At 34.8% G+C, this 24,971-nt stretch overlaps 1 protein-coding gene across 1 annotated transcript in view; it reads right to left on the reverse strand.

Annotated features, from left to right (window-relative positions):
* Window positions 1-24,971, reverse strand: part of MRPL13 (mitochondrial ribosomal protein L13) — a 48,702-nt gene that overhangs the window by 15,595 nt on the left and 8,136 nt on the right. Inside the window, exons 3-5 of the mRNA XM_060611228.1 lie at window positions 18,077-18,170; window positions 12,204-12,264; window positions 5,147-5,233 (exon numbers count right to left, since the gene is read on the reverse strand). Coding sequence (XP_060467211.1) covers window positions 5,147-5,233; window positions 12,204-12,264; window positions 18,077-18,170 — 242 coding nt within the window. The remainder of the gene's footprint in view (window positions 1-5,146; window positions 5,234-12,203; window positions 12,265-18,076; window positions 18,171-24,971) is intronic.

The raw sequence follows: 24,971 nt of genomic DNA on the forward strand, positions 1-24,971 counted from the left end.
GAGTAACCAAAAGAACTTACATTTATATTGTGCTCATGATACAGAAATAGGGAAAGGGAATTGTCTTGTGAGTGTGGATGGCTAGGTTAATTTTGGAGACTCTACTTAAATAATGCTTGGATATCAATATGAAAATTGTCCTATGAGTACTTCTTCAGGGATAGTAAATATATTTCCCTTTTTCCATAATAGCATGTTCCTAAACATTTCTTTTTAATTTTTTTTTTAACGTTTATTTATTTTTGAGACAGAGAGAGACAGAGCATGAATGGGGGAAGGTCAGAGAGAGGGAGACACAGAATCTGAAACAGGCTCCAGGCTCTGAGCTGTCAGCACAGAGCCTGATGCGGGGCTCGAACTCACGGACTGCGATCATGACCTGGGCTGAAGTCGGCTGCTCAACCGACTGAGCCACCCAGGCTCCCCAAAAACATTTCTTAAAAAAAGATTACTATAAAGTATAATTCTCTGCAAAGAGCGTATCATAATTGGGAATCAAATGTGGGCAAGGACACGGCATCAGAATAGTACTGTTTTCTATTCAATGTCTTAAGAATCAAAATACAATTTTGAAACAGCTTCAAAGAATCACAGAGCTCTATGGCATTATAAACTTGTTCTAAAACCTGGTATGGCATAATTTTTATAATATTAAAAAAAACTTAAGTTGGCTTTTTAAAGTTATGGTTTGTATAGGGTAAGTCACTATCAATGTATACAAAATACAACAAATACTACTGACAATGTGTTTCTTCATTGAGAAGCATTGTAAAAATATTTAACATCCCTTCCCCAGTGTATTCAAATTCGTAAGTTTAATTACATGGCACTGGTAAGCAGAGGATGCCTGGACATATTACATTGCTCTAATTTTTCACTTCCTGAAAAAGTCTACTTGCCAGTTTGATATTTATAAAAATTTATGAGTATTTCACACTCCATTAAAAAAAATCCCTATATTATTTGCAAAGACAATTTCAAAAGTTGCCAAGTGCTTACACAGCAGAGGGTGTGGAACATAGTGGGTTAGTAAATGTTTGCTGAATTGAAGAGAATTTTGACTAAAACGAACTTACAAACTTTCCCCATTATTTGAACAATTTACTGAAAGAATGCATTGAAACAGTGCAAAACGAGGAGTGAAAGTTGTTGATTAGGCATTACACATGAAATCTGGAAGAGAGGAAAGTCCCTCCTTTAATCCGTACACACAGAAGGTAACCCAGCTATGATGACTGATGTGTTCAAGATTTAAGAGTTCTCGGGGCGCCTGGGTGGCTCAGTCGGTTAAGCGTCCGACTTCAGCTCAGGTCACGATCTCACAGTCCGTGAGTTTGAGCCCCGCGTCGGGCTCTGGGCTGATGGCCCAGAGCCTGGAGCCTGCTTCCGATTCTGTGTCTCCCTCTCTCTCTGCTCCTCCCCCGTTCATGCTCTGTCTCTCTCTGTCTCAAAAATAAATAAACGTTAAAAAAAAAAAATTAAAAAAAAAAAAAAGATTTAAGAGTTCTCTACACAGACTGAAAGATTAACCTAAATGAGGAATAAGGAAACGAATGAGTGGATTAAACAGGGGGCAAGGTGATAATATTTGCCTTATTACTTTTTTCAGTTTTTAAAGAAATTTCACATCTATAGAAAAGTTGTGAGAATACAGTGAACACTTCTCTAACCTTCACCTAAATTCACCAATTGTCAAAATAGGACATGTTTGCTTTCCTCCTTTTCACTATATACAAACACACATACACAACTTTTCTTTTTGGCTGAACCATTTGAGAGCAATCTGCAAATATTTCACCCCTAAATATTTCATTATCTATTTCCTAAATTTAAGGATTGTCTCCTGTATCACATTACAAACTCATGTGTAGGAAAATTAACATTGATGAAATATTTTCTACCTGATAATACAAGTGTGTATCCAAACCTCCCAAACTGATCAAATATTGTTTTATATATCTTTTTTTCAGTGTAAAATCCAGTCAAGGGTCACATGCTACGCTTAGTTATTTATGCTGTTACTATGTTGTTGAACACACATAATAAATTCTTCAGCCCAGTCTCTTTGAATACAAAGACTATCCCTGCTTTTTCTTTCATGAAATTAATACTTTTGAAGAGTTCAGGCCAATTATGTTGTAGAATGTCCTTTTATTTGGATTTGTAGGATTGTTTCCTCATGATTAGACTTAGGTTAAACATTTTCGGCAGAACGCTAAATAGTTTGTGTTGGGTCTTCAGTGCTTCATCCAAAGCAGGAAGTACATGATGTTGGTCTGTTCCATATTAATGTTAATGTTTGATCTCTTGGTTATGGTTGGTGTCCACCAGGTATCTTTAACATAAAAAAGTATCTTTCTCCTTTCAAACAGTAAGTACTCTATGGCCTGATGTTTTGACATTGTGTGAATATCTTGTTGTACAATAATCTTTTACCCAGTGACTACAGAATATGCTGATAATGGTAGCTTTTCTAATTTGGCATTATTTCTACATTTTTTAGGTGACATTCTTCTCTAAAGAAAAGCCTTTTCTTCTCCAGAAAGGAAAAGGGAAATTATAACAATTAAAAATGATTTTTGGACTATCACCATGGGCTCATAGATTTTTGTTTTCTTTCTTTTTTTCTTTTTTTTTTAACGCCTATTTATTTTTGAAGGAGAGAGAGGTAGAACATGAGTGGGGGAAGTGCAGAGAGAGAGGGAGACACAGAATCGGAAGCAGGCTCCAGGCTCTGAGCTGTCAGCACAGAGCCCAACGTGGGGCTCGAACCCACGAACCGTGAGATCATGACCCGAGCTGAAGTCGGACACCCAACCGACTGAGCCACCCATGTGCCCCTAGATTTTTGTTTTCTATTCAACGTAATCCATTATTTTAACCATTCATTTTGAGGCTCACATCACACAGTCCCATACTTGGTCAGTGGGCACCAATTCAAAATGCCTCCTATGTTCTCTTGATATTTCCCCATCCGTTTTGAGCACTGCCTTACTTTCTGTGACTTATTATTTTTCCAGTATAAACAATGAAGATAATAATAATTGCGTGTGCATGTGTGTACTCCATAATAACTTTGGCCTTTCTCTGCTCCAGACCTAGAATCAACCATTTCTCCAAGGTGAACCAGGTTCTTTTTAATCAGAAATAGCACTTAGAAAACAAGATCTGGGCACTAGTTGTGCTTACTTCTACTACTGCTGTCATTTTATTTTTGAATAAAATCTTAACATGATAACAAAATAAAAAAATAAATAATCTTTAAGGCATACTCCAAAAACCTTATTCTCTTCCCTATTCCTTTTGTCTTTTTGTGCCCATACTTCAGTAAGTAGCCATCTTTATTTTCTCATTTATTCTTCCTGTGTTTCTTTATACAGTAAGCAGCAGTTATAGTATGTATGTGTGTGTAAACATATGTATATGTATATGCATACAAAAGGTAGTATGCTATCTATATTTTTTCACTTACCAATATAGCCTAGAAAGCATTAGTTATCAAATCATAAGAATATTTGGCATTCTTTTTTTATAACTGCATAGTACCCGACTGAATGGATATAACATAGTTTATCCAATTTCCTCTGAATAAATACTGATTTCTATTATTGTACTATTATAAATAATGTGGAAACAATAATTTTGTGTATCTTCAGAGAAAATAGAATGCTGGATCAAGCCTGACTTTCCTTATGTATGTATTCTGTGTAACGTTACCTAATTCTCTGATTCCTTATGGGTTGCACCATTTTGTACTCCTAGCAATCTGAGTGCCTACTTCCCTATGGCCTGGACAACAAACTGTGTAGCAAGCTTCTGAATATTTGACAATTTTTTGGGGGGAGAAGCGGACTCATTAATTTTATAGTCTGAAATTATTTAAGTAATTTGTTGTAGTTGAACTACCATGAATACTTAAAACATCCACATTCAAACTTGACTGCCTAATAACTAAGATTTTATATCTACATTATCATTTTTTGTTTTTTTAGAAATTATGGTTTCTGAAAAAATGGGAGAGTACAATCAGAAATCGGAGTTTTAGGGGGGCCTGGTTGGCTCAGTCAGTTAGCAGCTGACTCTTGATTTCAGCTGAGGTCATGATCCCAGGGTCATGGGATTGAGTCCTCAGTCAGGCTCCATGAGGAATGTGGAACCTGCTTGAGTGCTTGAGATTCTCATTCTCCCTCTCTCTCTCTCTCTCTCTCTCCCCTCCCCCTCCCTCTCTGTTCCTCTCCCTGGCTCGCATGTGCTCTTTCTCTCAAATAAGAAAAAAATAAATTAAAAAAAAGAATTAGGAATTTTAAAACTGTGCTTTCATGAAGGTCATTTATCCTTAGATGATGACACTACTCCCATACTTGTTACTTCAGAGGTAAAGTGAATACTGGAAAATTCTACTCATTCATGCAAAGCAAAAGTAATACATTAACCATTTTGATAAAAGCATGAATAATTTACTCATGCATTGCTTAAGCTAAGTAAATGGAGCACACAGTGATTTAAATCACTGATACAACTTGATAGTCTGGAATTCATTTCCACATTATTCCTCTAGTAGGAACTCTAAGGACAACAATCACAACCATGGTAGTGACAGCAAATAGCACTTACTGTGTCAGGCCCTGTTCTAAGCATTCCACAAATGTTATCTCATTTAACTCTTACCACAACCTTAGCAAGTAGGTACCATTATTTCCATTATACTGATGAGAAAACAGATAATGACATCAGTAAATGGTGATCATAAATTCTAATCCAGATACCTGATTCCAGAGCTTGGACTCAACTATTTTATTATAGAACTTCTAGTGTTTCATTACAGTATACTAAAGAGAAAAGCTCAAGTACTTAAAATAGTTTAACGGTGATAAATAAAAATGTTTTTTTTCAAGTACATTTTTAACTGAATACATTTTGAATAGGAACAAGTATTCTAAAATTAAATCAAGGAAGATAAATTAGCAACCAAACCTAAGCTATTAATTCACGATTCATGCAAATTTTGCTAATAGTCACATGAAATGTAAATGCAATTCACACATTTTTTGTAGCTGATGAAATCAACAACGAGTACTCTCAATTTCACAGGTACTCTGGCCATGGTTCCTTGTTGAAGCATCATAACTAACAACCACTGACTTACCTCATCTGGGAAGAGATGCAACCTCTGCATCAGAGTTCTTCTGTGAAGGTTTTTTGGCAGCATGCCATAAATAGCTAGTTTCACAATCTGAAAAACAGACATATATAGGATTCAGTAAGAAAAATCTGACATTTACAGATAGTGATGAAAACAAGTGGGCTCAGACTCAAGTGAAATGAAAGGAATTGAGACCTAAGTAGACATGTGGCAGCAACAGCAAAAGAATCATCATTTTGTACATTACTATTTTCTTTAGGCTCTATTTGACTTAATTTATTTTAAAGGAAGAGCACAAAACGAGATTATTTTTAATCTCCTATGTGCCAATTATAGCTAGAATAAGAAAAAAAGCTTGTACAAGCTTTCTCTAAGATTACACAAAAACCTATGACTCAAATAATCTGTTACATACTGAATTGAGCAGAACCCAGGGAGGCCTTACTCCTGTTTTCTCCAGGTAGGTGATCAGGAAGTTTCCAATTCGTAAAGTTAGCCTGACCCTACAGTTATGAGACTGACTCTAAGTCACAAATCCACAACAATGGTAAGGTTATCATTCACTGAAAAATTACTGTGTATGGTGGTTAGTTGCATTATATGTTATCTTGTTTAGGATGCTGAGTCTCATTCCACAGGTGAGGAAACAGATTTAGTGAGGTTAAAGAACTCCCCCAACTTCATATATCTAGTAAGTGGCAGTGCTGAAATTCAAACCAGGCAGTCTTACTTCCAGAATAGACACATGGTACAAGCAATCACATCTATAATGTGTTTCTCTCTGTAACTTCTCAAGAAGACAAAAAATCCTTTCTCTCTACCATACCCATTTTCAAGATGGCAAACTAACCTTTCCATGATTTACATTTCCCCTTTTAAGATTATCCTCATTGTTGGTCTGAATGTGATTTGATGTGTGCTTTGTCAAGAGAAGGCCACAGAGTGTCATTCTGTGTTCCATAACCTCCTGGGGGCCTGCTGGTATATAGGACATACAAATATACTGCAAGGTCCTCATAAAACTGCTGATAGGGACATCTGAAGGGTTGCATCAATTTTTACCATCTGTGCTCATATTCCAAGGATATAATTTGACACTTATTAAAGTTAATTCACTAAATTAGACATGATAGAACAGGGTTGTCCTATAAGAGGATTTCCTATTCCTTTAATTTTCTCATCAAATCAGACCACAAAACCTAACTACATACAAAAGCTAGTGGTATCTCTTAATACATTTTCCAATTTAGTGCTGTTAATACTCTATGTTCTGGAGATTTTAATAGAGATTTACATTGTTAAAATTAAAAGCAATAAAAAATTCAGTTACTCAGTCACACAAGCCACATTTCAAGTGGTCAACTGCCACATGCACCTAGTGGTTACCATATTTATCAGTACAGACAGAAGAACATTTCCATCATGACAGAAATTTCTATTAGCACTGATCTAGATATTAGTCTTTACAATTTTAAATAAAAAAAATTAATGTTTATTTATTTTTGAGGTGGGGGGAGGGGGCAGAGAAAGAGGGAAACACAGAATCCAAAGCAGCTCCAGGCTCTGAACTGTCAGCACAGAGCTCAACGTGGGGCTTGAACTCATGAACTGTGAGATCACGACCTGAGCCAAAGTCAGATGCTTAACCAACTGAGCCACCTGGGTGCCCCTAAGATTTTTAATTTTTAAAAGTCTTGAACAGAAACTGACAATATTAATATTACACAGCACCTTATCTGGACAAGCCAGCCATTATATCCTCTGAATATCATCCTAGCAGCAATTTTTATCATTTTGGTAGGGTTACATGCCATTTAGGTTTCATGTTCTTAACAAAATTTAGCTGTAGTCACTTGAACTAACAAGTTGGTTTTTAAAAAACTTGCCTAGTAAAAAAATGCACGGTAACACCCAAATTAGGGACAGCCACAAAGTGTAGAAAGGTTAAAAGCTGACAGGGGAGAGAAAAAGACATACAAACAATATACTCCCCCAAATAATAACACAACACGTGCATGCAGTCAATCAATTATAGCTGTACAGACTTATGTATAAGTTCTAAGGAATTCAAAAAGTGAGAAAGACAGAGTAAAAGTGAGGTTAATAAATACTCAAGACCTTCCACATACAACCTGTAAACTAGGGCATATGCCATTTGTTTTACTCAAAATAACTTTACTAACTACAGGAGGGGTGAAAAACAAGAAAGGAACCATGTTGGAAAACAATACAAGGACAAAAACTCTTAAACTATAACTATGGTAGGGATAAGGAAAAGCTCAATCAACACATTTATTTGAGTTTATAATTAATGACATATATGATTATAATATTTTGAAATACTTAATTTTTTTAATGTTTATTCATTTTTAAAAGATAGAGACAGAGCACAAGCAGGGATGGGGTAGAGAGAGAGGGGGACACAAAATCTGAAGCAGACTCCAGGCCCTGAGCTGTCAGCACAGAGCCCAACAGAGGGCTCGAACTCATGAACCACGAGATCATGACCTGAGCCGAAGTCAGACACTCGACAGACTGAGCCACCCAGGCGCCCCAATATTTTGAAATATTTAATAACCTACTAATAACTATTTAAGTGTACTATTTAATGTATTTTACAAATAATATTCCAGGGCTGTACTAATAATCAGAAGGACGCATTATGAAACAAACTCTCTTACAAGCCCATATACCAAGTACTGATTAGCAAATTATGTCTGCTGGCAGAAGACCTACTGTTCCAGGCAGACACTTAAGTATCTGATTTGGAAGTAAAATAACTGACTTCTTCCTTAGCAAGTTGTTCCTTTTCAAAACACAAAGTTAAAATTAATACTTAAAAAAAGAATTAACATAATTTAAATGAGGTAATAATTCAAATGGATTTAATTCTGAACTATTTTCCAGGACTTCATCAAACATTTTGTAATGTATTTTAATATTTGTCTACAAAACATAAGTTGGAACAATTTCTACAAATGGTATCAAATGCCAAATTCTTATAAAAAAGTAGGACTCTACTGCCTCCTACTGTACAGTGAGCATGCCAGAATAACAAAGAAACTTACATTTTAAAAATATTTATTAAATAGTAAAACTACAATTTATTGTAGCACTTACAGTACACACTATCAGCAGCCCTTACAAGTTTTTAATATCATATATACAATCCATATAGTCAAAATAGGATATTTTATTGATCTGTAATAGCCCCAAAACACATCTTGAAATAGAACATTAAATTTCTTAAGCAATCTCTGAGCATAGTTTTGTAAAATACGCATAAATGATAAGTAAAATGTCCCCCTTTCCCTCACCCCCAAGAAAATTGTAGGCAGTATTACACCAAACAAATGGTTGCATCCTAACAATACGTATTTATTTTTATTCGCTATTATAGGGAAATACGAAAGAATGTCTTCACGGCACACTTTGTTCATTTATAAATGTATTTAGGTAAAAAGCTAAAACAGTTCCTAATGAGGAAAATGTTATCTATCTTATGTGTATATTTCAAAGACTGGGTTGTGAAGTGGAAAGGAAGGAAATATAAAATTGTGAAATGGCAACAGGAGACTTCGCTTCTAGCAATACTGAAAGGTAATATTTAGGTTAAAACTTTCTCCTAGTATATTACTCAAATAATAAGTAAATGTTAATGAAGTTAATAATATGTTTTTAAAGATCTTTTCTAAAGCATGGAAACAACTGGAGGCCAGAAGTGGGACAAAGTACTACCAAAAAAAAAAAAAAAAAAAAAAAAAAAAAAAAAAAAGAGTCCTAAGGCTGGCATTTGCCCAGAGGGCATCAGCTTAGTGCAGGGCTTGGGTTTCAAAGGACTACCTCTTTTTGGTCAGGAAGTAGGATCAAAGACTTCCTCATAAACCTAGGTTTTCAACAGAAAGCCAACATCCAGGGTGTACAGTGGAGAAATTAAAAAATTCAAATCTTTCCTGATAGGAAACAGATAACTATGAGCCTTACTGCACAAGGCTTCAAGGCCTAAAATTCACCCTTGGGATCAAAACCCAGAAGTCTAGAGTATAGCCTAAACAGGTCTTAGGTTGGTATAGCTTCATGCACCTGCCAGAAGCTAAGTCAATCTTTTGTGAATAAATCCACTTTGAAGACACAGGTCTCAAAGAATTCTCAGTGATGAAGTTTCAAGGAACATGAGTTTATCAAGTGTCCTGAGCAGAAACAATAAATTGCAAAGCCACGAAGAACACAAATATTAGAATCAGATATAAACACTAAGAATTAGGTTTACAATGCTTAAAAAATATAAGGAACCAAAGTATGACAAAGAAACAGAAAGACTGTCATAACTGACCAGCAAACTTGAAAAAGAAACAAGTAGTAAAACTTCACGGGAAAAAAAAAAATTCAAATTAGAAACTCACTAAAAGGGGGTGGGTGGTTGGGTGGCTCAGTCAGTTAGACAGCCAACTCTTGATTTTGGCTCAAGTCATGATCTCATGGTTTGTGGGATCGAGCCCCGCCCATGTTGAGCTCTGCATTGACAGTGTGGAGCCTGCTTAGGATTCTCTCTCTCCCTCTCTCTCTCTGCCCCTCCCCTGCCCACATGCTCTCTCCCTCTCTCAAAATAAATAAACATTAAAAAAAAAAAAAGGAAACTCAATAAAAGGGTTGATTGGATTAGATATAGGTAAAAAAGGTAATTAGAGAAAGTAGAACATTAAGAAATTATTGACAAGGGGCGCCTAGGTGGCTCAGTCTGTTAAGTGTCCGACTTTGGCTCAGGTCATGATCTCACAGTTCGTGGGTTACAGCCTTGCATCACGGTCTGTGCTGACAGCTCAGAGCCTGGAGCTGCTTCGGATTCTGTGTCTGCCTCTCTCTCTGCCCCTCCCCTGCTTGTGCTGTCTCAAAAAATAAATAAATGTTAAAAAAATTAAAAAGAAATTATTGACAATGCAGCACAATGTCAGACAGGGAGACATAAAATATGGAAGAGAGCTAATGATTCATGTACAATGAGACAGTCAACTGCAAATGTAATCAGATTTCCAAAGGGAAAGAACAGATAGAGAATAAAGGGAATAAGAGAACACATAAGAGCTGACAAATTTTCAGCACTGAAGATGCCAGTCCTTAAGAAAAATAAGTAAGACTTGAAAAGAAACAGGAAAACTAAAATCAAAGGAAAGATCTCAGAAGTATCCCCCCACCCCTGCAAAAGAGACAGAATATATACAAAGAAACAGTTCAATTGACATCTAACATATCAATAGCAATAACAGAAGCTAAAATCTGCTTGTACAGTAGCTTCAAACAGGTGAGAGAGAAAAATGGTTATCCTAGAATTGCATATACGAAATAAGCAAAACTATCTTTCAAGAAGAAAGCAAAAATAAAGACAGTTTCAGACAAAAATAAAAAGTTTATTATTAAAAGAATGTTATGATAGGAATGTCAAAAGAAGTATTTCAAGAAGGAAATTAATCCCAAAGGAAGACTGTTATGGGAAAAGGATTTGTAAGCAAAGAAGATAATAAAAAATCAGTTAACTATATAAAACAGTAACAAGAATGTTGAATTGGAAGGATTTTAAAAACTGGTGACTGTGTGAGGGACAGTAGGTGTTAAAAATCATCTAAGGACCTTGTTTTGATCTGGAAGAAAGTAAAGATTGATTACTCTTAGACTTCTAATAAATAAACTCAATCCAAAAGAAGGCAAGAAAGAAGGAGAGAAAAAAATTAAATAAAATCTCCTTTCTTGCCTTCTTTCGGATTGAGTTTATTTATTAGAAGTGTAAGATTAATCAATTATCTTTACTTTCCTCCAGATCAAAACAAGGTCCTTAGAAAATTTTTGTGGTTTATACATACAATGGACTACTTGGCAAGCAATGAGAGAGAATGAAATTTTGCCATTTGCAACAATGTGGATGTAAGTGGAGAGTATTACGCTAAGTGAAATAAGTCAGAGAAAGATATCATATGTTTTCACTCATATATGGAACTTGAGAAACTTAATAGAAGACCATGGGGGAAAGGAAGGGGAAAAAATAGTTCCAAACGGAGAGGGATGCAAACCATAAGAGACTCTAAATACAAAGAACAAACTGAGGATTGATGGGGGGGGGGGGGGGGGGGGGGGAGGGGAAAACAGGTGTGATGGGTATTGAGGAGGGCACTTGTTGGGATGAGTACTGGGTATTGTATGTAAGCATAGGAAGCTTAGGAATCTACCCCGAAGCCAAGAGCCACTGTATATACTATATATTAGCTAACTTGACAATAAATTATGTTTAAAAAAATCACATAAAGTGCATAGTTCTATGCTTAGGATGTTAATGATCAATAAATATGACCTCTGTGACAGAAAAATAAATAAGTAAGTAAATAAATAAATAAACAAACAAACAAATAGATTTAAAGTAGAATGATTTATTGGGCAAACACTATCAAAAGAAGGCTGATATAGTTTACTAAAAAAACAAAAAGACCTCGAGATAAAAAGTATAATTGGAGACAAAAATGGCTGGTAGATACCCTGATTAATTCTTAGGAAGAATGTAATTCCAAACTTAAATTCATCTAACACTAAATCTTCAAAACATACAAAGCAAAAACTGACAGAAATACAGAGGAAAAATAAACCCACAATTGAGTTCGTAACAGAACTCTTTCAGGTAATCAATAAATCAAACCAAAAAAAAGTCAGTAAGACTTTTTTTGACTGGAAGGTACTTTGCATTTTTGATATAATGGATGTATAATCATACATAGATATATACATCTCTCTCTCCAAGACATTTTCAGCAAACATATTCTAGATAATCACGCAAGTATCAAGTAATTAAAAAGAAAAGCAACAAAACTGGCTAAATGCAAAACATAGTAAACAGTAATTAGAAAACATATAGAATTGAATGATAATGAAATAATGCTTATCAAAACTTGTGTGATACAGTTAAAGTGCAGAATTTATAGCCTTGAATGAAGCTACATTAGAAGAGGAGCTAGACTGGAAAAACAGTTCCTGAACCAGTCTTCCCACAGAAGATTAATAAAAAATACAATAAACTTACTGCTACTGGATCCTTCTGGTGAAGTTGAGCAGCTGTTACTTGTCTAAATCCACCTGGATAGCTGTTAAAGGAAGCAAAGACATTAAAACTGGGAGTAGGCTATGATATACTATTTCTTGAAATGAATATGGTTTTATAATATGAAAACTGTTTTTATTATGAAGCTATTCTTGTTTCTGGGAACTATGATGTTCATTAGTGTCTTAAAAATTAAGTAGTAACCTATGCTATTCGAAATACTATTCTTTTTAAGTGGTCAACTGTCTTCATTTCATAAAAATTGCACATCTTGGAAAATTCTTAGCATAACTATTGTTTTCATTTATTCTGAAGTAGTTGTTCATGCTTGAATTTAAGAAAGAAAAAGCAGTGAGCCAATATGCTTCACATTCCCTGCCATATCAGAATGTCTATATAACCTAGGGGTCGGGTTTGGGGAAAACAGGGGTAGCCACTTTGGGTCTAAGTCCAGTTCATACTCAAAACAGGGAATGATCCTGTTTCCTGTTAATAGTTGGTAAAAGACCACCAAGAGTTATATGTTGGTCCTAAGTGATACAATACTGTGTTCATATCAAATTTATACATAAAATAGATAAATTGGAGATTTAAAATACATATAAATATTTGGGATAGTATTGATGGCAGCTTAGTAACTTGGATGCCCCAGATCCCAGTCTGGAATCTAGGTTTGCCAGTGGCTACCAGTATAATGGTAGGTAACTTGCTTTTCTTCTTTATTAGATTTTACTCATATGAGAAAATGTTTGTGAAAGTGCTTAAGAAATTTAAAACAAAAACAATATACAGATGTAAGGTTTCATTATGTTGAATGGATAAAGCCTAAATGATTTTTGAGGAAGGGGAAAAGAAAACATAAACTCAGTGGACTCTGCAAGAAGTTAAAGATTACCTAAATGTAATTCCTTTCATAAGTTTCAATCAGACTTAAAAACATTTGAAAGAACCACATTTCAGGAATAAAATTTAAAAAAGCAGATTTAGAAATTTGCTGAGAAAGATGGATAATATTCAAAGTGATACTTTCATTTGTTTCAAGGGATTTCAGTTTCAGAAAAAGAAATACCTGTCTAGACTTCAATTCCTGTATTCTTTCTCTCTGTGGAAAAAAAGTACTTTACAACTTCTACGCTAAAGATCACCTTTCTGTTTTTAACATTGGGATGCCAAGTTCTAAAGTATAATACCATTTACATTTTATTTCATGAGTTTGGACTTTATTCTGAAGAATCTGGAAAAGTGGCATAAAATTCTGAGTAGAGGAATGATTTGAATAATGTAATAAATACTCAGTTGATTTTTACTGGTGACAAAGTAACTACACTTCTTCCTCCAGTGTGGGATAGCCTAAATGGAAGAGAAGAAACTTTGTTTAACATGTTCATCATTTTTTTTTTCAATGCAGATTAATTCAGTAAATACTTACTGTGTGCCTACTGTGCTGGGTGCTGGGGATATGTAGACAAATATGACAGTATCCCGTCCACAAAAAAATGACTACGTGAATTCTACTGAGGCATCTAACAGTAAGCTATATTTCTAATCCTACCAATACATTTATATGACTGAACAGTTAGATGTCAAAGTTCAGGGTGCACACATGCATATCTCACCTGACCTCCAAAATAATGAGAAGTGAATGTTTATAAAATATTTGGACAAGAAAACATTTTCTGAGACTCGAAAACATAGAACAAATTATAAGGGAAAAGAGAGATTTAATTACATAAAAGTTAAATAACCATACAACAAAGGACATCATAAAGAAAATTTGTAAAAAGTAAACTGTATAATAGTGGACTAATATTCTTAATAGATAAAATGTTCAGAGAACACGCTAAGGAAAGCATTGGTACCTTATAATAATGCAAATGTAAACAATCAGATGTCCATCAAAGTGGCACAATCTTATTATTAAATCATTATTAATGATGTGCTGTGGCAGCAGTTTTATCAAACCAGGCATTCTTATGCACTACTAGTACAAAATTAAAGTGATGTTTGGAAATACCTATTAAAAGATCAATTATCATCCCTTTGATCTTGAAATTCATTACATTTCCAGTTTTATTTTAAATTATCCTATATGTTGAAAAAGCCTCATGTATAAAGATGTTTTTCAGCTCTTTATGAAACTAAAAATTTTAATTAAAAAAAGGACATTATGTATGCAAATCATATTCTGTATTACTACACAGTGACAAACTATTTATAAAAAGGCTTTCTGATAATTTTATAGAAAGTGAAAAAAAGATGTAAACTTGTATATGTGTTAAAATGTTTAGTCCACAGGATGAAAAATGATTTTTAGTTCCTTCTTTAAACTTTTCTGCATTTCCTAAAATTATCATATATTAAAATTTTTATAACTAGAAAGTTAAAATTTGAATATATAATGTAATAATGTTCTGAGCATAAAAAAAGTGGTACATCCAGTGAAATGAAGTAACAAAGTAAGTGAAGAGTCAACAGAAACTGAGAAACAAAACAGTTATTTACCATACGGGGTTGAGACAATAGGGAAGGGATTCAAGAAGAGGTTGAATGAGCCAGGTTTTAATGGATAAATATGAGTTCTTGAGAAACACTCCTGTGAAGGACAATAACACACGCAAAGGCAGAAAGGCAAGAAATGTCAATATGTTGGCTAAAATGAAGGATTCTGAAGCAGTAGTGGTAATTGGGTACCGATAATGTACAAGTTTAGAGTTCAACCCTAGATAAGACAGCTCTACTGAAGGGGACACTACCAGCAGAGGGTATGGTATACTACCCATAATAGCTGTACTATACTATACTGGTATACTATAGAGGGTATAGTATATACCCATAATAGCTGTTCGCTATTAGTTGTGCTATTATTTTCCACAGATATTACTGCTACAGTAATTATTACAGCATTTTGTGCCAATACTCCCCCCCTTTATGCTTTTATCGCATTATGTTACCCTGACTTTTCATATTTCTTCCCCCGTTACCTCTAAATCTTATAGAATTTGGTTTATCTGTACAGATTTCCTAATAGCAGAAACTACTGAAGCTGGATGTGAATTTATTTTGGTTATGTTAAATAACAATTTCATGAATAAGTTTAAGGAGAATGGGCAAAGTCTGGCTAATGGAAGCAAAAAAGTTATTCTGAGTGGGTCACTTGGGTGGCTCAGTTGGTTAAGCGTCCAACTTTGACTCAGGGCAGGATCTCATGGTTTGCAAGTTCAAGTCCCACTGTCTGCTGTCAGCAAAGAGCCCACTTTGGATCCTCTGTCTTCCTTTCTCTCTGCTCCTCCTCTGCTTGTAGGTGCTCTCTTTCTCTCTCTCTCAAAAATAAACATTTAAAAAAAATAAAATAAGGTCTTTAAAAAAAAAAAAGTTATTCCTAGCATTGCCTAAGACCCACTTAGGCAAGAGATGAAAAGAAACAGATGGAGACATTAAATTCTGCTTGTCTAAGATGAAGGTGCAATTGGAAATAAACAATTTTAATCAAGAATGAAAGTTCAACATTTCTAACCGTATCTTGCATGACAGTATAGGAGGTATTTAATTAAATTTGTATATGACCTGAAGCAGAGGGCTTAACACATTACATGACACAATCAAGATCTCAAAAGATTTTAAAAGGCTGGAGGTAAAATTTAACTTAAGGTATTGTAGTTGGGTTAACATGGGTTAAAACATGGTTAAACAGCAGCATGTTTAAGAAAGACTTGGGAGTTTGGGCTGATAGTGAACTCCGTGTACCACCCAATAGAGGATTATAAAACTGAAAGATGGATGACTCCCATTATACTAGGAAGCCATCAGAACATAGCCAGGTGAGTGTATTTAGTTAAGAAAGACACTAGAGAGTGACCAAGATATAAGGGGATAGTCAAAGGGACACCATATAAAGAACTCTGAAAGAACTACAGATGTTTAGCTTAGGGAAAAGACAAATCAAGGGGCTCTTATTGATTCCTATCTCAAAATGATCTGAAGGATGTCATGTGGAGAGATATGATTATTTTACACTGTCCAAAGAGGAGAACTAAGACTAATATGAAAGCTAAAGAAAAACAGATTATGATTCAACAGCATAAAGATCTTTCTAAAATTTAAACCATTTCAAAGATGGAATGAATGGGCTGCCTTACAAGCCATGAGATCACTATCATTCAAACACAGGCAGAGAGACCTGGACGTTGAGAGGTATGTTGTGGAGATTTTAGGTATCTTCCAAACTTGGGATTTTGTTCACCATTCCTTAAAACATCTCATGTATTTTCAGAAGTTTAAGATAGTTCAAGAAATAACAGTGACATGAATTACAGGAAACAGAAATAAACGAGAAGATTGATTTAAAAATGAGAATAATCTAGATCAGAGAGGTTATGTGAAAAGCTTCTAGAAAAAACAAATACTGTTAATAATAACTAGTATTTGGTGTAGTTCTGTGGGTTATTTTTGGTTGAGTAAATTATATACGCAGCATGTGCAAAATTAGTATTTCCTTAAATGCCAATTTTTGAAAATAGCTTTTTCTTTTAAGTAAGATCAATTATTCTTTTCTGTTTTTTTTTTTAAAGGATGGTTACTTATTTAATATATTTTTTGTGGAACTTGAACTCATAACCCCAAGATCAAGAGTTGCATGCTCTTTCAACTGAGCCAGCCAGGTACCCATAGTAAGATCAATAGTATTTTTTTTTTTTTAATGTTTATTTATTTTTGAGAGAGAGACAGTGAGAGCCAGGGAGGGGCAGAGAGAGAGAGAGGGAGACACACAATCCGAAACAGGCTCCAGGCTCCGAGCTGTCAGCACAGAGCCCGATGCGGCGCCCGAACCCACGAAGTACAAGATCATGACCTGAGCCAAAGCTGGATGCTCAACTGGCTGAGCCAACCAGGCACCCCAATAGTACTTTTAAAGTAATATATTTCAACTGCCTATATTCTTTGACAATGGCAGTATCATTTTTTTTTTTTTTATTTGAGTAGTTGATACTTGATGTTACATTAGTTTTAGGTGTACAACTTAGTGATTCAACAACTCTCTATTATGCTATGCTCACCACAAGTGTAGCTACCTTCTGTCATCATACAAGGCTATTGTAACACCAGTGAGTATAGTCCCTATGCTGGACCTTTTATCCCTGTGACTTATTCATTCCATAACTGAAAGCCTGTATCTCCCACTCCCTTTCACCCTCCCTTCCACTCTTACCCTCTTTGGCAACCATCAATCTGTTCTCTGTATTTATAGGTCTGATTCTGCTTTTTTGTGTGTTCATTTGTTTTTTTAGATTCCACACATAAGTGAAAGCATATGGTATTTGTCTTTCTCTGACACATTTCACTTTGCGCTATATATTCTAGGTCCATCCATGTTGTTGCAAATGGCCAGACTGCATCCTTTTTATGGCTGAGTAATATTCCAGTGCACATGCACACATGTACATCATTATCCATTCATGTATCACTGGACACGTGGGTTGCTTCTCTATCCTGGCTATTATAAATAATGCCGCAATAAACATAGAGGTATATGTATCTTTACAAATTAGTATTTTTGTTTTCTTTGGGTAATAACCTAGTAGTGGAACTACTGGATCATATGGTATTTCTATTTGTAATTTTTTGAGGAACCTCCACACTGTTTTCCACAGTGGCCATACCAATTTACATTCCCGCCAACAGTGCATGAAGGTTCGTTTTTCTCCACATTCTTACCAACACTTATTATTTACTGTCTTAGCAGCCACACTGACAGATGTTAAGGTGATACCTCATTGTGGTTTTGATTTGCACTTCACTGATGGTTAGATATGTTGAGCATTTTTTCATATGTCTGTTGGACAATGGCGTTATCTTACCCAGTATGTGAGGAGTACACTTTTTGTTCCCATTTATTTCCAGAAAATGCAATGTGCCTTGTGTTCATTATGACAACATGATCCCCACAGTCACCTAGATTTAAAAAGAACAAAGAAGAAAAGATTTTATATGAAAGTCACGATTTTAAGAAAAAGTGGTCTTGGTTATTTATAAAGCTTTTCAAAGTCTAAACAACACATTAAAAAACATAAAATGCAAGTCACAGTGCAACATCAAAATCCTTGAACAGGATTTTGCTATTCTGTTCCTCTTTTACATAACATCTAAGTATAGAAAGAGTGAAAGAGTTGGCCAGACATTTGGAAAATCTCAACACTGGAAGATAAAAGAGGATATTATTAAAGATGCCAATAACAACAACACATCTTTTAAAGGCAAACTAATGTTATTCCTATGGTCTTTTCCCGTTAATAATTACACTTTGCTAAAATGTTTATATTAACATACCTTTAAATGTCTAATATAAACTTCCCCTTAAAAATAGAAGAGAAAATGAAAACAATACGCATATAGATGTAAAAAAGGTATGTTTTACCAATAGGCAAATTGAAAACAAATGTAAAATGTCACAATTGATTTTTCTCCTTAAATTCAGAGAACAATAGAGTATTATGATCTTATGCTTAACTACTAACCCAAGGCTTTTTCCAACCACATTTAACGAGCTACATTTAAACTGCCACTTTCAACTATGACAACATGCATATTTGATATGCCAGATGACCTGAAAATTAAAATATATGTATTAGATTAATTTTCCATAAAATTAATAAAAAAACCCCTAAAAAGTCAACATGCAGTTTTCCCATGAGTCATGATACTTCACAAAATCAAATAACCAAAAACATTTTTTAAATGCCTATTCTACTAATATGAAAACTTAAAAAGATTTTAATTTATTTAAAAACACTGAAAAAATAAGTATAAATAAATACCGCATATGAAAACTAAGTTACATTATAAGATAATGAGCTTTGAATTTCAATGACAGCATTTTAAGAGAGAAGTATATAGTCTACATGGAATGAGGGTAAAAGAAAGAGAAAAAAGCAGGTAGGTTTTCTTTATCACAGTGAAAGGGAATCAAGAGGTGTAAAGGAAAGCTTTACCTGGGAAGCTTTGTTGTCAGTGGGTTGAAAAGACAGTTTGACTTTATTTGGCAAATTGATCTAAGTTCCTAAAAGTAACCCACAATGGGCTAGTAAGGCAACTGGACAAATGAACCAGGAAAATAAATAAAGAGGGTGAGAAGATATCTATGTCATCTCAGAGAATGCTGAAGTTTCCTTAGTTTTCAACCAGACTTTTACAGTTGAAGACACTAACGCCTCCTAAGATCAAGTGATTTGCCAAAGCTCACACACCATGTTATTTAATTCCCGGTTCAGGCTCTTTCCGTGACACTTAGGCTGAGGAAAAATGGAATCCTTAGCTTTACACAAAAGCTGAATTTATTTTTTAAATGTTATTTAAGCTTTAAATATGGAAAAACCGGGGCACCTACGTGGCTCAGTCAGTTAAGTGTCCCTTGATTTTGGCTCAGGTTATGATCTTATGTTTTGTGAGTTCGAGCCCCATATCGGGTTCATAGTGAAGAGCCTGCTTGGGGATTTTCTCCCTCTCTCTCTCTCTCTCTCTCTGCCCCTCCCCAACTCTCTCTATCTCTTTCTAAATACTTAAAACAAACAAACAAACAAACAAAAAGCATCTTGAGCTATTCCAAACAAACCTACTGTCTTTGTAGAGATCAAAAGGATCTCTCAAAGGACATTCAAAAGAATATCACAGATCAGATGAAAATCATGTTTTTTCATCTGTAAGGTACGAACATCTAATCTGGGAAAAATCATTCTCCCTCAATAACATGCCTCTGGCATAAGTTATTGAGGGAGAATATATATTCTTAGAATATATTCTTAGAAAGACTTCTCTAACTCTAAATCAAACTAACCAGGAATTAAATATTTTTTAACTGCATTACATATTAAAACAAAAGCCAATATTGTTAAAGGCTGAAACCCTGAATATAGTACAATTATTTCTGTCTCAATTTCTACATACAATAGATTTCATTGTAAAGTTTTCATTAAACAATTATGCTTTATAATATGCAGCAAATGTATATAAATTAGAACTCTACTGCCTGATCAAGAGATATTCCAAGAGAAATTAATTTCTTTCAGATTAAAAAAACTAAAGTAATAAGTAATTTTTAGAAAAAGGAGTTGTGAGTGTATTTGTAAAAACTCTCACCTTAGATGTGTAACCTTGACTCCTTTTTATAATATTTGGTGTGTGTGTGCGCACATGTGTGCATGAGTGAATGAATGAATGAATGAGTGAATGAAATTAGGTGCCAGATAAACTCAGATAAATTCAATCAAAGTGGAAACTCGAAAGTGTCATGTCAGGGAACTGAAGTTCTAATGATGAGTCACACTATCAGGGGTGCTTCTCAGTCCTACAGCTTCAGTGTTTTGGCTCATTTTCTCCCCTAAACCAGAACTCATATTTTTTCCTCAAAATTCCCTGGGAGGAAGAGATATAACATTCATTCTGGAGGCAGGAATATCAGTCGCTAGTTGATCATGCACCCTTTTCTACTAGGTTCTGAGGACAGCTCCGAAATTCTTTTTAACATACCAACCCTAGGTTAAAGTTATTTGTCACCTTCGTACCTCAACACGTACCAACTCCCCAGGTAAGGTATTCAAGGATACCTACAGTTTAGGCTCAAACTTTCTAGCCTTATTTACCAGTTCTTTCCCATCCCAAACCATACTACTTGCTATTCTCTGAAGCATTATCCCATTATTTCTGTTTAAAACACACACACATACATACAGAAGATCGTATACACAGATCCCCTGATCTTTCCTTTGTTCCTTCCAGTAGAAATACTCTCCTGATTTATCTCCACTTGCTAAATTTTATCCATAAAATTTAAGTTCCACATAAATATCAAGTTCCAAAATTAATACCAGTCCTTTCATAAAGCCTTTCCTAATACCAAACCCAACTTCCCTTGATTCCACAAGGATGCCTAAATTTCTCTTATGATACCGATTTAACTCTATCTTGTCCTATCATTTGTACAATTTTACTTTCTCCACCTAAATTATAAGCTCCCTTCTGAAGACTCTTAATGTAGACCTCTTTTATAATGGGAATTACAAGTCACAATAAGTGTTAAAAAAAAATTCCTGGTGTTCACTTTAATGTAAATAGGGCTTGTTCTATTATGTCTGTTCGCATTCAATTCCTCTCTTAGATTTCATGGGAGATGCACTCGTAGTTCTTATCTTACAAATTGGACCAATCAAAACTGTCTGAGCTGCTCAGATTCCATAGGAGGATGGATTCAGATGGAGATATCTGGTAAATTTGGTGGGAATCTCTTCCAAAATCTGCTTTGTAGTTCTTTTCCATTGATTAATAAATTAATCCACTTACTACTTACTCATGTCAGGTACTGTTCTTGATGCTGAGAATAGAGCAATGAATGCAACTGAAATCCCTGGTCATAATAAATTCTACATTCTAGTGCAATGAGCTAGACAATAAACAAGTAAACATACAATATGTCAGAGGCTGATAAATATATGGGGATAAAGAGCAATGCAGTGGAAATATTATTAACTGATACAGGTTTTTGTGTTTTAGTTTCCCTGGGAGAAATGTCCAAAAGTGCAATTGTTGTATGGCAAGCTCATGTTTAGTTTTATAAGAAACTGCCATATTCTTTTCCAGACTGGCTGTACCATTTTATACTCCTACAAACAATGTGTGAGCAATCCAGTTTCTTTGCATCATCACCAGCATTTGCCACTCTTTATTTTAGCTATTCTGACAGATATGCAGTGATGTCTCACTGTGGGTTTAATCTGTTTTTCCCTAATGGCTAATAATGTTGAATCATTTTATGTATTTATTTACCATCTGGTCATGATATTTTGCTCATTTTCTAATTAAGTGTTAGTTTGTTTCTTGTTGACTATATGGTTTGCAAATATTTCCCTTCAGTCTGTAGCTTGTCTTTTCATCCGCTCCACGTGTCAAATCCCTCTTTAAAAGCTCTTTGCTGTAGCTTACTGATTTTAAAACTGTATTTGATAGAGATGTCAGGTTCTGAGAAGGTGACTCAAAGGGGAAAGGGTCGAGCATCTTCTCCCTCCTTCAACTAGCACAGCACTGCTTTTATATATTGGGTTTCCTTACAAGATTTGGTTTGAGAAATGTTTGAAAATAGCTATTTCAATTGAGTGATAAATAACAAAATTGGCTTTGGTCATTTTGTTTGTTTCCAACCTTGAAAGATAAATGTCCAAATGCCTTCTTCAGTGTTTTTTCCGGCATCCCTGAATTTGTGCATAGCTAATATAACAGACGATCACATCAGTTACCACAAAATCTACTGAGTATAAAGACACTGTGATAGGAACAAGGTATGTTGTTCAAATTTATTGATAATATCTAAGTATTCACTTTTAAAGGAGTTAAGTATTCAAGATATGATCTAAAGCAAAACTCTCCTTCACTGCTTTGTATGATGATATTCTAGGAGTTGAAGAATAAATGTGCAATTAAGATTGCAAAATTAAAATGATGCAGTAATTTACATTTGAAATAAACTGACACTGAACTTAAATAGTAAAAGAGAAAAATGTGTTAGCTTGGTAACTTTAAAAAGAGCATCCTAAACTTTCTTTTCTCTAACAAGTCTTTAAAAGATTAAATAAATAACATAAGGCAGAATGTTAGAGATTAGATCTAATCTTTGTTGAACTGCCTGGTGTGCTAGAGTTTATAACATTAACTTTAAGAACTGTGTGCAACTTCTGTTTCCTTTCATGTAGATCAGGAGTATTTTAGGATAATCTAACAATAACTTTAGAAAATGCTAAAGGAAGGTTTGTCTCTGCTTCTTTTATTTATTTTTTAAATTAATTAATTAATTTATTTAAAATGCTTGTTTATTTTGAGAGAGAGAGAGAGAGAGAGAGAGAGAGAGAGAGAGAGAACGCATGTAAGCAAGGGAGGGGCAGAGAGAAGGAGAGACAGACTCTTAAGCAGGCTCCGTGCTGTCAGCACACAGCCCAACATGGGACTCAATTTCACCAACCGTGAGATCATGACCTAAGCCAAAATCAAGAGTGGAACAGTTAACTGACTGAGCCACCCAGGTGCCCTTCTGCGTCTTTTAAACGTTCATACTGTCCTCAATTTATTAATCTGTGGGCAATGAAAAGAATGGAGTCCTCATGAAGAGTAAGTATAATCTAAAAATTACCATGTGCCCTTTCTTTTTATTATCAGTGACAAACATGTTCAAAGAGCTCCCAGGTCCCAAATTCAGAAGGGCAGCTCTGATTAGAAAGAGAAGGGAACTTTTCCTAGTTCTACATCATTTCCAGCTTGACTCAGACCACATTTTCCATAAAAAATAACCTTAAAAGTGGAAAGTTGGTTTTCTATAAAACTTCACAAAGTCTACTGGACCTGTAAAGTAGTTCAAATACAGTATACATTATGTTTGGATATATTACCGGCTAATTTTTATAGCTACTCCTGGATATATGAACATCATTTATAGTATTATTTATCTGGGAAATTGTATGTCAATTTTCAAACAAACATGTTTACAGTGATTGTGAGAACATAATACATGCTTGATAAATGCTTATTTAACAATGAATGTTAGAAATAAACTTACGACAGACATGTTTGTAAGCTGAAAATTGCTTGCAATTTAAGTTTTGACTTTAGTGACATCTTGTGGACATAAAAAGTCTTGCTGATATAAGTTACGTATTAAATTATATAGTAAAACAAAAATACAGCTCAGTCTTTAAAACGTTAATTTTTAATTTCATAGAAAAGCTATTCTCCTTTACTAGAAAAGGATGACATGATAGGTAGCTACCAAAGCTCTTTGGGTGTGCTAGCAAGTATTTTCATTAGTACTTAAGGAATACTTTTGCAATAATGACCCATTTATAGGAAAGCAGAACTTTAATTCAGTGAACAGATAAGTGCTATACTTTAAGAAAGAAATTACACTACTACAAATTCTACTTTTTCCCAAATTTTGTATTGTTTGTATTTCTACAAAAACAACCTAAGGCGCCTGGGTGGTTCAGTCGGTTAAGCATCCAACTTCAGCTCAGGTTATGATCTCACGTATCGTGAGTTTGAGTCCCGTGACAGGCTCTGTGCTGACAGCTCAGAGCCTGGAAAGCCTGCTTTGGATTCTGTGTCTCCCTCTCTCTGCCCTTCCCCCACTCACTCTCTGTCTCTCAAAAATAAATAAATGTTAAAAAAAAAATTTTTTTTAAAGGGGCGCCTGGGTGGCTCAGTCGATTAAGTGTCCGACTTTGGCTCAGGTCATGATCTCACAGTCTGTGGGTTCAACCCCTGTCAGCTGTGCTGACAGCTCAGAGCCTGGAGCTGCTTCAGATTCTGGGTCTCCCTCTCTCTCTCCCCCTCCCTAGCTCACACTCCCACTGTCTCTCTCTGTCAAAAATAAATAAACTTAAAAAAAATTTTTTTTTAAATCAACCTAAAAGATCTTGTATATTACCTTGTTGATAACACTGCCAAGAAAATAAACAACTTAGCAGGAAAACATAGTTTAAGTGGCTAAGAATCACCACACTGATGTGGAATGGGTAATTTACTATCTGATGAAACAGGTGCCTGGGTTCTGGTCCAAATTCTATTATAATATAGCTGAGTGACAGGGAGAAAGTCATTTTATTCTTCTGATTTTAGTTCTCATGTATATCAATGAGGCAATTAAAATATCTAAAGTCCTAAGGAATTCATTCTATTACTTGGTAATTCTAAGACTATAACATTCTCCTTGTCTGCCAA

This window comes from Panthera onca, chromosome F2, assembly GCF_046562875.1.
Source record: "Panthera onca isolate mPanOnc1 chromosome F2, mPanOnc1 haplotype 2, whole genome shotgun sequence".
Taxonomy (NCBI): domain Eukaryota; kingdom Metazoa; phylum Chordata; class Mammalia; order Carnivora; family Felidae; genus Panthera; species Panthera onca.